Source organism: Hyaena hyaena, unplaced genomic scaffold, assembly GCF_003009895.1.
Source record: "Hyaena hyaena isolate Hyena2069 unplaced genomic scaffold, ASM300989v1 scaffold_409, whole genome shotgun sequence".
Taxonomy (NCBI): domain Eukaryota; kingdom Metazoa; phylum Chordata; class Mammalia; order Carnivora; family Hyaenidae; genus Hyaena; species Hyaena hyaena.
Window position 1 is genome coordinate 1,039,688 of NW_024081046.1, and position 17,008 is coordinate 1,056,695.

The following is a 17,008-nucleotide window of genomic DNA, read 5'->3' on the forward strand; positions in this document are numbered from 1 at the left end:
CTTGTAACCTGTTTTGCTGTGCAGCCGCCAGCGGTGAGCGCGGCGAGCCCGTGCTGGGCCCCCCCACCCCGCATGGCTGAGCCCCACCGGGGGCAACGGGGCCCCGTTCCCTGTGCCCCAGCGTGCTCGTCTCAGAGGGCCTCCGCTCGGCGCCAGAGCTCAGTCCGATCCGGTTTCGACTCAAAGCCGTGTCAAGAACGCCAGACCTCCTCCCAAAACGTGTACGACCCCCGCGTCGCCACGGCTTGTGCACGTGGGACAGCACACACGCCGAGGCATCGCCCCCGGGAGGACGATCCCGTGCTGGGGGCAGCAGGTCCCCAAAATGCAGCTCAGGGGGCACTGGATTCCTTCTAAGAGAAATGCACATGCTCCTGAGCAGACTCTCCACGGGCCCCGAGTCTTTCTTTTTGCAGAGTGTCTCTTGAAAATAGCTTCTAGTTGGGTCTTGCTTCTTGTATTCAGTGGGATAAACCCTACATTTTATTTTAAGTGGAGTGGCAGTTCGTTTACGCTCGACAGATACGTCGGTGTGGTGGGGGTGGAATCTTCCATTGTGCTTTGCTTTCCTCTGACCCGTATGTTGTTTCTTTCCCGTATGTAGTTTCTTTCCTCCCCTCTTTGGGGCTAATTGAATAATTTTTCAGTATTCCATTTCATCTCCTCGATTGGATTTTTAGTTATACTTTTTTTTTTTTTACTATTGTTTTAGAACTTGCTGAAGAGATCGTAACATACATCCTTGACTTACAGCGTAGCTTGGATTCGTACATCGTTTCACAGGTGATGGGAAACCTCTGGACAACATTCTTCCACGTGCCATTCGCGTTATCATGTCATGCAGTTTACTTGTACCTTTATTAAGAATCCCACAGTGCAACGTACTTTTGTTTTAAAAAGGCGAATGTCTTTTAGAGAATTTAAGAGCCTAGAGGGGAAAACCGTCTGTGCTCCCCCACACCGTCACCACTCGGGGCACCCTCCTGGCTTCTCGACCACGCTCCCTCGGCCGTCACCCTCTCTCAGCCTGAAGAACGTGACCTGGCACTGCTTCCAGCTCTTCAGGGAGTGGATCGTCTACCTTCAGTTTGTCTTATGTCTTGATTCTGCCTTCATTGTTTGAAGGATAGTCTGGCAGGAATTCCCGACTGACGGTTTTATTTTCCTTCTCTAACACCTAACGCAGTAGGCAGCCCGCACTGCTGCTGCTGAGAAGTCCACAGGCTCGCTCCTGCCCTCCTACACGCAATGCACCAGTTTGCCTTCGGACTTCTTTCCAATGATTTGTTGCCTTCGGTCGGCAGCACCGTGACAACAGTGAAAATAGCTGCGGCTTTGTGTTTATCCTGCTTGGAGTCACTGAAAATCTTGGATATCTGGGTTGATGTTTTTAACCAAATCTGAAAAAAATAAGCTATTCTATCTTCAAATATATGTATTTCTGACTCCCTCTCTTGCCTGCGTCCTGAGGCTCCTATTTCCCTCGTGTTAGGCCACTCGATTCTGCCCCATGTGTCACTGAAGTTCTGTTCATTTTGCTTTTCTTTTTTCCCTGTGCTTTGGTTTCAATACTCTGTTGACCTGCACTTGACCCGCACTCACAGGTACCTATCACTTCTTCAGTGTTCAGGTGTTAAACTCTCCCAGGAACGTCTCCAGACATTGTGTTTTTCAGCTCTGTGATTTCCACTTAGTTATTACAGTTTCCATTTCTTGGTTGAAATTCCTCGCCTGTACACTAATTTTTCCAATAAAATGCTTTCTTGTATTTATAACAGCTGTTTTAATTTAAGTTTTAAATTTGTTGTCTGCTAATTTCAAAATTGGTGTCATATCCGGGTCTGTTAATTGTTTCTATCCTACTGACTGTATTTTCTCCTGGTATGGGAGAACATTTTCTCTTTTCTCCATGTGTCTAGTAATTTTTTATTTTATGCTGGACACTGCAAGGGCTATATTGTTGAGTGTGAATGATGCTGCCTTCCTTTAATGGGATGTTGGGGTTCATTCTGACAGGCAGTTAATTTACTGGTGCCTCAGTTTACCCCACCAAGATTTGAATGAGGCTTTTTTTTAGGATAAGTCTAGAGTAGCCCTTAGAGCCCTATTCCTGAGGCATGACCTTTTTGGATGCCTGGCAGCCTGACTCTGGTTGTCAGTTCCAGCATCTCTCTGCAGCTTAAAACTCACACCTCCGTGCCTGTGGACACACACACTCCATCCAGTAATCTCCTCTCTCACGTCATACTTCACAAATGCCAGCTGCCGCCGCAGCCCCAAGCATGGGTCCCTGTTTTGTCCCGCTATGTCTTCTGTCTGGGCTCCACTCTCCAACCCCACCCCACAGAAAGCAAGGGTGAATGTGCAGCCGCGTTTGATGTTCCCTTCTTGCAGAAGTTTCTGCTCTGGGTCATCTGTTGTCCAGTGCCTGGCAATGACTGTTTCATGTATTCTACCGAGCTCTACAGCTTTGCTTGGAGCACAAGAGTATAATACCTGTTACTGTGTCATGGCCAGAAATGATAGGAAAAGGGACTTGCAAATTTGTATAAAAACCCAACATTGATGATTATGTGAAATGAAAATGTTGAACAAAGTCAAAATGTCCCGAATATTCTTAGACTATCTATTTTGTGTCTATTTTAAGGATCTACATGAAATTTTTTATTCATGGATATTCCTTTACACTGATAGTGTGAATGTGAAAATTATTCTGGTTATGAAACACTCAGAGATAAAAATATTGATTAGTAACTATACTACTTTCCACCAAGAATTAAAGATTATTTTTACTATTTCTGTGAATTGCTATTATAAAATTACTCTGTGACTAATTCCACACTAGACTTTCTACCTATAACTTGCAAAGTGGAAAAATTAGCATAAAAATTTGAAATATGTGTAATTTTCTTTAAAAGGTGAATCATCTGCTGTGCACGCCATGTGGCTGAATGTGACCCCGTATCCTGCCTGACTAGGCACAAGGTCCAACGCTCTGAGTGACCAGCAAGATCACGATAAAGTGTGGCACGGCTTCCGGAACCGAGGGCCATGTCTCTCCACCTGCCAAGCACCCAGGAGCGTGCGGGACACACGCCGGGAGGGCTGGATGAAAGGTCAGAACCACAGTCAGACCCAGGAAAGAGGGGCAATACCCCTGAGTGCAGTAACTCCACTCACCACTAGGGGACAGTGGTGTCATACAAATGAGCTTTCAAAAGTCCCAGTGGGAATTACTTTATAGTACCTCCACTTTCCCTATTCCTATTTGCATACATTTCTATTTTTAACCTTACTTTATTATATAATATTTGTCATTTTAAAATAAAACTCAATGTAAGAATCACTGAAGAAGAATGGCAAGGCCACGGCACACGTATCTCTACAGCTACGCCTGCCGCCCCGCCCGAGTCCTGGCCCGCTGCCCCCAGCAGTGAAGTCAGTCCCAACCCAACTGCAGAGAGACCATGCAGCAGCACTCGTGTGCCGGCTCCTTCTAGAAGAATGTCCTTGCAGTTTCTCTTTTCAAAATCACTTGTGAATTTTTATCAAAACGGTACCTGCACGTGGGGAAGGATGACTACTCCGCTCGCAGCACTGCTCCCTACGGGGAGTGGCTTCTGAACATGTGCGCTTGCCTCTAAAACCTGGCCTCTAACTTGATTTCCCAGCGTGTCAGCTGCACACGCCACCGGTGGAGTTCTCACAACCACAGGTGAAGCCTGGGGCCGCTGGGGGCTCAGTCGGCTGAGCGTCACTCTTGATTTCAGCTCAGGCTGTGATCTCGCGGTCGTGAGCTCGAGCCCCTTGCCGGGCTCTGCCCTGACAGCACAGAGCCTGCTGGGGGTCTCTCTCCCTCTGCCGCTCGCGCTCACTTGCTCTCTCTCATTCTCTCGCTCTCAGAATAAATCAATAAATATTAAAAAAAATATTCAAGATTCACTTTTTCTCTCCCTCTGCCCCTCTCCCTCTCGTGTGTGCTCTCCCTTTAAAATTAAAAAATATTTTTTATTTTTAAAAATTTAAACTACCCAGACCCTCCTTTTGCCTTCCTGCCAACTTATTAATGTAGACGATTTTACAGCATTAATTTAATCCTCCTATTTATTCTCTTTATTATTTAAAATATCATACTAGCTGCAGACCTCGGGGACACTCAGCAAGTGACACCTGACTGCTCACCTTCTTGGCCGAGGGCGTTTACCACAGCCATTCTCCTCCCTTCTGGACCCTCCCCTCCCCTGCAAGGGTCTGGCCTTTGTAGTTTCAAAACTGGTAACATTTATCTTTTGTTAAATAGCCACAAATGTTAATCCTAAAACCAAAGAATCGGTGAACAGCATGATAATGCAAAACTTACGTCTCCTGGACTTTCCAACTGGCTTTTTCTCCACTGTCTCGTTTTCATTCGTCACTGTGCCTTTTCCCCTCTTCACGGCACGGGGTCCTTCCCTGCCCTCAGCCCCCAGAGCCCCCTCCATCCTGCTCCAGTGTAGACAGGGTGCCCTCCCGGCAAGCAGCACAGCGTGACAACTCTGGAATGAGCTTTCCAGCCCCAGCACAGCCTCCCACATGTCTCTCTCGTTTGGTTTCTTCCCTTGTTTTTCTGGAACATTTCCTTCAGGTAACTTTCCAAAAACAGGTGTATGGGAGATACATATTCCAGGCCGCTGTCTGTCAAAAACATGGCTTTCCTTCTGAATATATTTGACTGGATATATTTGAGTGGGTTAAAATTCGAGGCTGAAAATTATTTCCACCTAGAAAGCTCCATTTTTCTTCTGCCTTCCAGTGTTTGGAAAAGGCTGCTGCATTGATGTTGTCTGCGACTCTGCAGATGGAGTTCTTTTTTTTTTAATTTTTACTTTTATTCAAATCCAAATTAATTAATATGTAGTGTAATAATGGTTTTAGGAGTAGAATTTAGTGATTCATCATTTCCGTATAACACCCAGTACTCATCCCAACAAGTGTCCTCGGTGAGGCTCATCCCCCATCTAGCCCATCCCCCCTCCCCTCCAGCAACCCCCGTTTGTTCTCTGTATTTAAGAGTCTCTTATGGTTTGCCCCCCTCTGTTTTTATTTTACTTTTCTTTCCCTTCCTGTGTTCATCTGTGGTGTTTCTTAAATTCCGAAATGCGTGAAATCATATGAGATTTGTCTTTGTCTGATTGACTTCTTTTGTTCAGCATAATACACTCTAGTTCCATCCACGTTGTTGCAAATGACAAGATTTCATTCTTTTCGAGTGCCGAGTCCTACTCCATTGTGTATATAAACCACATCTTCGTTACCCATTTGCCAGGTGATGGACATTTGGGCTCTTTCCATACTTTAGCTATTGTTGATAGCGCTGCTATAAACATTGGGGTGCATGTGCCCCTTCAAATCAGCATTTTTTATCCTTTGGGTAAATACCTAGTAGTGCACCTAGTAGTGCTGGGTCATAGGACAGTCCCGTTTTTAGTTTCTTGAGGAGCCTCCACACTGTTTTCCAGGGTGGCTGCTCCAGTTTGCATTCCCACCAACAGTGCAAAAGAGATCTTCTTTCTCCGCATCCTCGCCAACACCTGTTGTTCCCTGAGTTCTTGATTTCAGCCACTGACACGTGTGAGGTGGCATCTCAGTGTGGGTCTGATTTCTATTTCCCTCACGATGCTGAGTGATGTTGAGCATCGCTTCCAGTGTCTGTTGGCCACCTGGATGTCTTCTTGGAAAAGTGTCTATTCACATCTTCTGCCCGTTTCTTCACTGCATTATTATTTTTTGGGTGTTGAGTTCTTTAAGTTCTTTATAGATTTTGGATCCTAACCCTTTATCTGATATGTCGTTTGCAAACAATTCCTCCCATTCTGGCAGTTGCCTCTTAGTTTTGGTGATTGTTTCCTTTGCTGCACAGAAGCTTTTTATCCTGATGAGGCCCCGACAGTTCATTCTTGCTTTTGTTTCCCCGGCCTCTGGAGACATGTCTAGTTGCTGAGGTGCAGACTGATTTCTTTTAAAGGCGTTAGGACGCTCTCTTCATCTGTGGTGACTCAGCGTGTCCCGTGGTGCATCTGCTGCGAGGGTCTCTTCGTTCCCCCTGCACTTGCAGCAGTTTCCGGCACGCTCCTGCCTACGGAGAGGGCACGTGGCTACATGGCACCACCCAGTGGCCTCTGGGAGCGTGGGCCCAAACCTAGCTCTGCCACCTGCCAGGGAGGTGGCCTCTGAGCACAGACTTAGCCTGTGCCTGCCTCAGTTTCCTCATCTGCAACATGAGAACAGTGGCTCCTACCGGGGAGCCGGTTGAGGTGCGGCTGCAGAGCCCTCGGAGGGAGCCACGCCCACCGTGTGCCGCCCCCCTCACGAACCTAAGCGCGACTGAGCCCCTGGCCACGTGGAGGTCAGCGGTGTTAGGATGTCTCAGATGGCATTCATTTGTCGGTCCCCAAATACACATTGGGTGTGTCACACGCAGGCCCTGGAGCTGCCGCTGAGATACGGCAGTCGTGTCCGCGTCCCTGGGGTTCTGAGTCAGGGACAAACACCCTCCCACCACTGCCAATCACGCTGCCACCCCAGACGGGACGCGGCCCGAGGTTGGGCTCAGCGGCAGTGCGGTGCGCCGGGGTCTGGCCACGGATGACGGACCGGTTGCTGAGCCACTACAAACGTCTTCATGCCCTTGGGTCAGTGCTTTCGTTGTTTTCAGCAAGTGACCCAGAAAGAACCTCAAGTAAAATGGTCATTACCACAGGAAAAATTCACAGTAGCAACTAATTTAAAGAGCCTGCCACTCACAAATAGGGGAAAGACACAGAAATAGGATCCCTGATCAGTCGGACAATGTAACGTGAGAGCCGTGGGAGCTGCTGGAAGCTCTGAGGGAGAGCAGGCACCCGGTGCCACGCGGGGACAGAGGTCCGCGAGCTCGTCCCACGACATCCAGCAGCCGTGGCCTCCAGGGAGCCAGCAGCTGGCAGTGGGCAGGGTGACAAGGGCCGGGCGGGGGTGGGGGTGGTCCTCGTCACTGAGATCTCTTCAGTGACTTCTGAGTTCATGTGGCACGTCTCCGGTGCCCACTCACAGCTGTCTGTCGGGGATGGCAGAGGGCCGCACTCTGTGCCCGTCACACTCACAGCCAGCGAGGCTCTGTGGCCTCAGAACCCTTCTGACCACAGCTCTCCGAGCTGTGGCTGGCATCGTGCCAGCCGACAGGGTGCTGGCAGGTGGAGGCGGCACGGACGTGTGGGGCAGCTCAGGGCTGGTGCCCGGGCCCGGTGACCCCTCCTGACCTCTGGGGAATTGGTCCACAGCTACTTACGGCTTAAGCGTCCTCAGAACCCTAATGCCCATCTGGATGGCCTTCTGCGAGCAGGCCATGGTGACCTCGTGGTCGTGCGCCGCGTGGGCAAAGTGGGCCAGGCGCGTCAGGCTCTGCAGCTCCACCAGGGGGTCCGACCAGTTGCACTCGGAAGCCATCTTGACCACCTTCCGGGCAGGGGAGAAGGGGCGTCTGTGGGTGTGGCTAACGTGCCACCCAGGGGGTCCCTGCCCTAACTGAGCACAGAGAATGCACACGGGGAAGCTCCCGCGTGGAACGACTCAGGCGCCCTGTGGCAGGCGGGGGGCGCTGTGGTGAGGACGGGCTCACTGGATGGGGGCCCCAGTCCACCCCCTCAGGCAAGGCCCTCTGACCCTGGCTCTGTTTCTGAGCAGCTGATTCAAACAAGCGACCTCAGGTTGGGGGCTCCGGGCACTGATGGCACCTACCTGGGCCAAGGGGGGCACGGAGAAGTCCATGAGGCCCAGCCCGTTGCAGGAGTGCATCTCCAGAGCCACGAGGACTCTGGTCACATCCTCGCTGGGACTCTGGGGAGGGAACGCCAGTGACCGTCAGCCTGCGGTGCCGGGACGCTGGGGCCTGGAGCCCTGGGACACGCCAGCATTGTGGCAACAGCCAGAGCCATGGGTGTGTCCGCTTCTCTCCAAGGTCCCTTTCCAGGCAGTGAAGAGGCAGCAGGCCTGGTGGCTGGGCAGCGGGGTAGGGCAGTGCCCACCCTGACTGCCCACGACCTCAGAACTCACTTCTGTGGGAGCTCGCCTCCCCGGGTCCCTGCCTGTCCCCCGCCCTGCTCTCCCTTCAGGAGGGAGACCAGGAAAGACCTCAGCAGGAGGCGTCCGCCCTGCAGGCCCCGGCGTGGGGCTGAGCCTCCCGAGCCCCTGGGTGCTTCCAGACACCGGCCTGCACCCGGGCCCCTGGCACCTGTTCATCCACGCCCAGTCGTGGCCCGATCTGCTGCTGCAGCAGCTGCTTGGCCTTCACCCAGGTGGCGATGAGCTGCTGCCGGGTGTTCAGGGGCATCACCTCCTCGGGCACAGTCCCGTTGCTCAGGTTCAAGGCAAACTCGCAAACCTGACACAGACAGGGCCTGGCTCCTAAGACCTGAGTTCTGTACAGAGAAACCTGAGCCAAGACCCAAATTCTTACAAATAAGGGGACCTGGCTCCTGGTCAGACCAACAGTGGTTTAAATAGGCTGCAGGCCTGTAGCTGGGGGCCCAGTCCCCACATGTCCCTGGGGGGCCCCACCCGGGCGGCCCTGCAGCCTGCCCAGCCTCACCTGCCTCGCCTCCCTGTGAACATCCGGCTCTCTGTCTTGTTTCCTGTTAGAGAAATGCGTGTTCTCTGCCCCTCCTTGCCCTGCACCCCATTTCCTGGAGGTAGAAAACCTTAGCCAGTTTCACCTCCTAACTGTCACCTGTCACCTGCACTAGTTGAGTGAGGGTTCCGCCGGCCTCACGCACAGCGGGGCTCTACCTCCACGGCGGTCCTGACTTCTGCGCTGGCTCCCGAGTCCAGTGGTACATGAAACAGGTTGGGGCGCACGGGTCTCTTAGATTTTTCCGGCACTTGGGTTGGAATCCAGTTGATAATCAAGCCTCGAGCCAAAGTATTGCAGAGCGTCCCCAGCAGAGTGGGGTCCCTGGAAAGAACATGCCGGCCGGTGAGGATGCCATTGCACACACAGACTTGGGCACGGGAGTCCGCGACAAGGTGCATTTGCTGGGCTCCCATCTTGCTGGGACGAACAACAGGCACCCACATCCCCAGCACCAGTTCTCAGACCTGTTCCCAGGCCTCCCAGGGGACGCTGGCTGTGACGAGGGCCGCTCTGGTGACGCCTGGGTCCCCCGCCATAGGTGGCCTTCCTTGCGAGAAGGCGCCACAGTGCCAGGCAGGCGGGCTCCTCAGGGTGTCACTGGGGGGGACAGAGAGGCCCACCTGGCCTCTGCGCCCGCTGCGGGGTGTCCGTTGGGCCTCGGTCGTGGCCCAGACACTTCCCTCTGTTAGTTAACAGATCAAATGGGCTTCAGCCAGAATGTCCATGTTTCTCACCGGCAACGTTATGACACTGAAACATTTAAAACCGTCGAAAATGGTCTCTGTGCTTCCAGACTGGGGACTCAAAGTGTGAGCTTGGTCTGTGACGGAAACTCACGGCTGCTGCTGGGAGGGGAGAGGATGGCGTCTGCAGACCCTGGCGGGGCGCTCGCAGCAGAAGGATGTCCGTGGGGCCTGCTCGCCACCCAGCCAGGGGCTCTCCATCTCGGGGCCCGTGTTCACTGTTCTTTGTCCCTGACAAAACCCGGACATGTCTGCTCATTCCGACCCTGTCTAGCATCTCTACTTCAGTGTCTGATGACAAAACCTAAAACCTTATTGTTTGGACTAAAAACCAAACCAACAAAAACACACAAGAAGAATCTCTAAATATCATCCTTTTTGGGTAAAATTCTGGTCCATCTTCATTTCAAATTTCTTTATATATATATATATATATATATATATATATATATATATATATATATATTTTTTTTTTTTTTATGAGAGAGAGAGAGAGACAGCGTGAGCAGGGGAGGGTCAGAGAGAGAGGGAGTCACAGACAGAAACAGGCTCCAGGCTCAGAGCTGGCAGTCAGCACAGAGCCCGACGCGGGGCTCAAACCCACGAACCGCGAGATCATGACCTGAGCGAAAGTCGGACGCTTAACCGACTAAGCCACCCAGGCGCCCCCATTTCAAATTTCTAATTTTAGCTCCTGAAAGCAGCAGTCTCGCGTCCGTCTACATAAGAAAACACAGACGCAGATTTCCAAGCTTCTCCAAAACCGGATGAGATCCGTACAAAGGAATTGCTCTTTGCTTCCTTTTCCCAAGCAACTTGGGTCTCAGCAAACCTTCCCTAAAATCGCTCTGTTTGGAACAGAGTGAGGCGGGCGCTGTCCCTCACTGTGCTGGGCCCTTGCCGGTCAGGCCCGAGGTCCCCTCCATCATTACAGGCCTCCCTGCGTCCCAGAGAGGGTGCGCGCCTGGCTCGCGGTGCAGAGCCAGCGAACAGAGCCTGCGATGCTTGAGTGGCACTCCCTGTGTCCCCACAGGCTTCCCCCTTTCCCCATGTCACCATCAGTCACTGGCAAGTGATAGCCCTGCTTTTTCTGGAAGGACAGCACTGACGATGTCGGTCCCGGGGCCCCACCCCCAACAGTGGACCCAAGAGTGACCCCACAGTCCCCGGACCCGAATCAAGGTCTTCGGCAGGACGGAGCCTGCCCCGGAGGTCAGGACTGTACGCGGCACCCGCCGGCCACACCCACCCGCCGTGGCCCGTGGCCTTGACGATGCTCAGGAGGTGGTCCAAGGCGTCCACCAGCTCCCTCTGCCTCCCGGCCACGATGAGGTGGTGGTTGTGGTTCAGGACGTAGACCACCGCGTTCTGCACGATCCAGGCTTCCTGGGTCTCTTGTCCGATGTCGGCGGATCGCAGCCAGCTGTTCATGGCGCTCTGAGACAGACCCTCGATCCAGTTCCTGCGGGACGCACCTCGTCAAGCCCTTCCTTTGATGCAAGACCTTTCCCGGGCGGCATGAGGGGCTGGAACCTGCAGTCTGCCGATGGCCCACTCTCTGCGGAGTCTGCCCCCCCCACCGCCTGCTGCGACCACTGCGTTCCGCCTGGGACCCCGGCGCGCCCCGCGCACCCCGTCTCCCAGCCGGCCGGCCCCACTCAGCGTGAGTGTCCACGTACACAGATCAGACCCTCTCCCTTGGAGCCCTGCCCGCAAACCTCCCTTCGGGCCGCAGGCGGCCGGCTGCCTGCCCACCTCTGTGCCCACTCCCACCCTCGCCGTCCGCCCCGTGTTCCGAACGCCTTTTCTATGATGGGCTCTGTGAGTCAGGGGTAGTGCCTGCTGCACACTTCTCTCCGTTATTTCACAGACGCCTCGTTAAACCACTCTCAGTGCGTGGGCAGCACAGAAGCAGCCGTGGGGCAGGTGTGGCCCGGGTCGTGGCTGACACAGCCTCCTCCTCACAAGCAGGGCCCTCAGCAGGCACGCCACCCCCCAGCCACGTGGCAGCGGGCTCCGGGGGGCAGGGCCCACGCTGTCCTCTGCCCGATGCTCTCCGGACTGAGGCAGACATGCTGCACGTGTAACAACACCAAGACAAACGTCACCTGTGCTCAACGAGTGGCCCCACCCTCCTCCTGCCCATGGGGGTCGGGCCATGTCCCTGCGCTGCGCCTGCCCGCTGCCTCCCCAGAGCCTGTTCACCAGTGACGGAGGCTCAGTGCCCCCAGTTAGCGGGTGGGCAGTTAGATGGTGTGCGGCTCCCGCAATATGGGACTGATATCCACTCATTACCACGTTCTGTTTTAAAAATATTAAGTTTTTGATTAAAGACGACTAAAACCTTGATACCACTGATAATGGAGCATCTCAAATTCACGAGCATTTCTGTTGTGGCATCTCACGTGGTGCATTTTCTGGGATGTTCTACACAAAGTGCTCTGCTCACCATACCCCTGACTGAGGCCCAGACACCAACAGCCAGCCACCGACCACGGCTCGTCCTCTGAGGACACAAAGAGCCACTCCCCTTCCACACCCTCCACCGCCTACACCATCATCGTATCCCATTTTCACTAATAACAAGATCTGCTAACTGGAAGGAGCCAAAGTGTGGATTCTACTAAAACACACTAGACAAACCGTCCTGCCACGTCGGCCACACACGACACAAGCCACACCCCCGGTCTGGGTGCAGCCTCCCAGCGCCTCCCCACCGCTCCGTGGCTGAGCGGTGCCGGCAGCGGCTGGGGACGCAGCAGGGGGCCCCTCCCCAGGCCGCCTACCGGTACACGAGCCACTGTGCGTTGTCTTCGGGGCACTCGAGCGTGTAGCCGGCCGAGTGCTGGCTCAGGTCCTCCGGGGGCGTGGGGCGGTCATTGAGCTGCACACCTTCTAACTGCAGCAGGTGGACGGTGGCCTGGGAAGGAAGTGCGGGGCGGGAGAGGTCACAGGGGCCCAGACGCGGTGCCAGGCGGGAACGCGTGTCCAGGCACAAGGAGGGCAGACCCCGTGATGGCCCCATGGTCCTCTCAGCCTCCAGCGGCCTCCCCCCACCTCACCCACAAATACTGCTTCCCAGGAGGAGACGGCCCCTTCTAAGAGCCCCGCGCAAGTCACGCCATCCTCAGACACAGCCACTTCCGAACGTTAGCCAGCACCCGGCCCACGCTGCACCCCCCAGCCCCTCACGAGTGCGCAGGGACACGGAAAGCTGTCGAGACCACTGGCTCGGCCTGGCAGGTGGCCCTGCCCCCACTGGCTCTGTCCTGGTTGTCACCGTGTCCCCAGCTCACGGCAACGGCCTGGCACTGGAGGCAGACAGTCCCCGAGGAATTCAGTGAGTGCTCTAGCCTGGCTGTCCCACTGACCCCAAGAGAAACGATCTAAACCGGCTCCATGGGTTTTGGTTACAAAATGTCCTGGACTGTGGCCCCCCAGGCAGAGGCGCAGGTGGTACGGCCGGTGCTGACCCCTGACGCACGCTCTCTCCGTGCCACCCAAAGGGCTTCTGATGTCCACGCCGATGCAGCCCCCCGACGCGGCAGGTCACCTTGCAGTCCCCAGGTAAGTGAGGGCTCCCAATGCAGAAACGACTTCTAAGGAAGGGCTTACATAGACACGTGACCACGGGGCACTTGCACACCCAGGGAGGCGTCCCTACTCTGCACCTGCTGCTTCGGGAGGCGGGTCTTCAGGGGTCAGCGCGCCCACGCACCTCTGCGTTGATGAACCCCACCTCTGCGAACTTGCGCAGCAGGGTGGGGGACACGTGCCGCTGCAGCGTCACTTCTGACGGGCCCCAGCTGCCCTGGGCTGAGCTGTCTCCGCCCCTCTTCTTCTTTCCTGAGGGAAGAGCAGAGCCCCAGCCTCGTCACACACGGTGGGGCTTTTCCAGCCAAGAAGCAAAAATATGAGGCTTCCTGGCCCACCCCCAGCTCTGGGGGCGGGTAGTGGTCTCTGGGAGGTCCGTCTTTTCTAGAAGGGGGTGGAGGAAGACCCTCCCCTGCAGCGTGTAGGATTCCCTAGGCGGGTGGCTGAAGCGTCCCCAAAGCCGACTCAGCAGCAGCTCATGTGTCACTGGTGTCGACAACACACTCTTGGTTTCGCTTGTGTCCTTCGAGAAGCACCCGGCCCCGCCAAGCCTGTAGCACCCACGTCCTGGGTCTTCTCGGACCCCCGGCACGTGCCTGCGCCCTAACTGTCCGCTCCACCAGCCCGCTGACCCATCCCCAGAATCTGTGCTGATGTGGGGGGCCATCCTCCACCTGCACTCCCAGAAAAAACCCCGCCCACACCCAGCCCCACCTTGGCCGTCACCTCTGCCCTCTGGCCCCAGGCTCCCAACATGGCGGCCAGGTGCTTTCCCTTGCGGAGCCTCCGATGACCCCGAGGGACCAAAGAGCAAATGGACAATCGAGAAACCAGCTGCACAGGGCCCGGTGGGTCACAGTGACGCCTGGGAGTCACTCCCACCGCAGGGCACCTGGTTCCAGCACGTGCACACTGACCTGAAGCCCAGCCTCTGGCAGAAGCTGCCCTGCCGACCGTCGGGGCTGCCGGCCCCTGCTGGCCCCTGACCCCTGCTGGCCCCTGACCCCTCCTGGCCCCCGGCCCGGCCCTTGTCCACAGCACCAGGGGCAGCCGCACAGCCTCTCTGGCTCAAGGTTTCAGAGAACACGGGACCCTGGCTGGCGCCCTGGCACACACGTGGAGCCCTCGTACCTTTCTTCAGCCGCACCTGCTTCTTCACCTTGACGTTGTCGTACAGGAGGCAGAAGCGGCAGGCTGTCCGGCAAATGTCCCACACTCCCTGCTTCCGGGCGACTTTGGCGAGCTCGGCCCAGATCTGTATTCTGCTCACCGAAGAGCCAAGCGAGAAGAGTGAGCACGGGCGTCGCTGGCGACATGGAGTCACCCAGCACTACCTTGGGGGCGCAAGAGCCGCAGCCGTTCTCACTCCTAGGGGGCGCCCCACGTGCTTCCCTGCAGGGCGGGGGTCCCGCTAACCCAGCCGGGGGCGCCCCTCACCCACCGTTCCCTGGCATTCTGGCTCCCCAGTCGCCGCAAGTGCCCCGCGGCTTTGTCTATGCTGATGATGTGGTGCCGCGCCTTTGCGAACAGGTAGGTGAAGCGGCCCCTGCTCTTCCCTATGGAAACTGAGGGTGGAAATGGAAATGCAAGGCTGAGGGCCCACGTCACGGGACCCCAGGACTGGGGGCAGCCGCACCTCAGTCCCGGGGACCCTGGTGCCAGGGGCGTGGCCACCACTTGCCACAGCCCAGGGCTCTGCCACCGGACAGGTGTGCGCTGGTGCCTCTCTGGAGGGCTCTCCCTTACACCAGCCCCTGCCTGACATCCCCACCCACTCCCGCGGCCTGGGCCTCTGACCTGCCTGGTAGCGGAGGCTCCTTCTGGCAACAGAAGCTTAAGCTATGGGGAGCCTGGCTTCCCGGGGCGCCGGGCTGCCCGGCACCGTCGCACAGAGCGTGCAGCACGTGCCTCGTCCCTCTCAGCCAACACGCCAGCCACCTCCAGGAGCCAGCTGTTGGAGCCCCCCCCCCAAGTCCCTCCCCCTGCAGGGCTGTGCTGCCTTCACCGGCTGGGCTATCGGCAGGCCAGCAGTGCTCTTACCGATGGGAGCACGTCAGGACGGCCACCACTTCGGGGCGCTGTGGAAACCCAGGGCGGCACCACCACGCCCGATGACCACGGCCATACAGGACCACAACCCAGAGCTGTCTTCCCCCCTCCACTGGGGCATGACAGCCGGGGAAGCGGAGCCTCGGGGCGGGGCGGCCTTCGGGGGGACCCCAGCCAAACACCCAGGCTGCCGTCCACAAGAATGTGATGCGCTTGGAGGGTCAGTGGGCAGAACTGTGCCCCCCAAAAGGCATGATGGAGCCCTAACCCCCAGAACCTCAGAATGTAGCCTTATTTGTGTCTTCACAGGGAAGGGGTAAAGGCTCAGAGGAGACTGCCATCCGCAAGCCACAGGGGGCACAGCCATCCCCTCCAGGCTGGTGCTTCCAGAGGCCCAGAGCACACAGGCCCAGACCTCCCGCCGGCACAGTGAGGCCCCTACGTCGGGCTGAGTGTCTGCCCAGGACGGCACGGGGCGCAGGTGGCCCCTGAGCAGAGTCATCCGGGGCTCTGTCAGAGAGGGCGGCCCCCACCTTTGGCCTCGTTCTCGCCGTCGAGCACAATCTGGAAGGTGTCGGGGGCCAGAGCCAGGCCCGCGTTCACCAGGAGAGCCCGCTTCTTCCTGACACTGTCTTTGGGGATGGCTTTCTTCGCCTGAAACAGGAAGGGTGGGCTCTCATGCTCTCATGTCCCAGAAGCGACACCGTCCCCGGGCTGTGGGGTCCCGCGGGGCCCCGGCCGCCCAGCGGCCCCGCAGAGCCCACGACAGCACCTGCTCGATGGCCATGATGGCCTTGTCCTCGGCACGCTCAGGGCACTGGTACAGCACGGTGCACAGACGCAGCCGGTTGAAGGCCATCTTGAGCTCGTCCTGGTAGAGACCCAGGCCGTCCAGCAGCACGGCCTTCCGCAGGTGCCGCATGGCCGGCTCCAGCCGGTCCGCGTCCTCCTCGATGTGCGCCATCTCCATGTGCACTTGGCAGCGGAGCAGGACCATGAGGCTGGGGGGGGGGGGGGGACAGCACAGCGTCACGCAGGCCGAGCGCGCCGGCTTCCGGAGACGCCCCGGGGGGAGACGGGTGGTGGGCCTCCTGGCGCCCCCGGCTGTCCGCCATCCCGCCTGGCCTTGCCTGGAAGACTCACACGTGGGGGGGGAGGGGGGAGCAGCGGAGGCCCCGCGGAAGCCAGAGCGCCTGGGGCCTGCGCTCAGGGGCCCAGAAGCAGCAGCTCAGCAGACCGGGGACAGCGGGTGAGGCCTGCACGGGTGGCGCACGCAGCCGACGCGGGAAGCTTGCAATGCTGCAGCCACCTCGTCGGTCCACAGGCACCGCCTGCCACAGGCCCCACGCCCACTGCTCCCTGCGGCCCTCTCCCCCCACCCGCCACAGCCCCCCACGCCCACTGCTCCCTGCGGCCCTCCCCCCCACCCGCCACAGGCCCCCACGCCCACTGCTCCCTGCGGCCCTCCCCCCCTGCAGCCTGCGACCGGAAGCCTGCTCTTTGCCCCTCTGAGGGCGCCCCTGCTCAGGTCCTAGCAGCTGGGGCGCACCCCCCAACTCAGAACAGCCACCATGCCCCGCGGGCCCTCACTCTGCCTCTGCCAGTGTCTACAGATGCCAGTGAGGGGTCCTCACAGCCCTTCCGTCCACAGGAGACGGAGAGCGCGTGTCAGGGGGTCAGGCCCCAGGACACCAGCATTGGCAAATCCAGCAAACTGTCTGAAGACCAGCCCCACAGGACCCCTGAGCTGACTGAGCGCAGATGGAGGCGTAAACGCTGCGCGGCCTGCTGTGAGCACAGGGACAACGAGGCAGGAAGTCCCTGTGGCCCTGGTTAGTGCCGGGAGACGCTCCACGCTCCTCGCGGAGAGCCAGGGTCCCCCGACTCTTGCACGCGAGTCCAGACGGNGCCCCACGCCCACTGCTCCCTGCGGCCCTCTCCCCCCACCCGCCACAGGCCCCCACGCCCACTGCTC

General features: G+C 57.3%; 1 protein-coding gene across 1 annotated transcript in view; it reads right to left on the reverse strand.

Annotated features, from left to right (window-relative positions):
- CFAP46 (cilia and flagella associated protein 46) overlaps nucleotides 1-17,008 on the reverse strand; it is a 95,561-nt gene that overhangs the window by 53,902 nt on the left and 24,651 nt on the right. The window contains exons 12-22 of the mRNA XM_039252420.1: nucleotides 15,806-16,034; nucleotides 15,567-15,687; nucleotides 14,426-14,549; nucleotides 14,116-14,246; nucleotides 13,109-13,236; nucleotides 12,177-12,310; nucleotides 10,640-10,852; nucleotides 8,803-8,968; nucleotides 8,249-8,398; nucleotides 7,756-7,854; nucleotides 7,307-7,473 (exon numbers count right to left, since the gene is read on the reverse strand). Of these exons, the coding sequence (XP_039108351.1) occupies nucleotides 7,307-7,473; nucleotides 7,756-7,854; nucleotides 8,249-8,398; nucleotides 8,803-8,968; nucleotides 10,640-10,852; nucleotides 12,177-12,310; nucleotides 13,109-13,236; nucleotides 14,116-14,246; nucleotides 14,426-14,549; nucleotides 15,567-15,687; nucleotides 15,806-16,034 (1,662 nt within the window). The remainder of the gene's footprint in view (nucleotides 1-7,306; nucleotides 7,474-7,755; nucleotides 7,855-8,248; nucleotides 8,399-8,802; nucleotides 8,969-10,639; nucleotides 10,853-12,176; nucleotides 12,311-13,108; nucleotides 13,237-14,115; nucleotides 14,247-14,425; nucleotides 14,550-15,566; nucleotides 15,688-15,805; nucleotides 16,035-17,008) is intronic.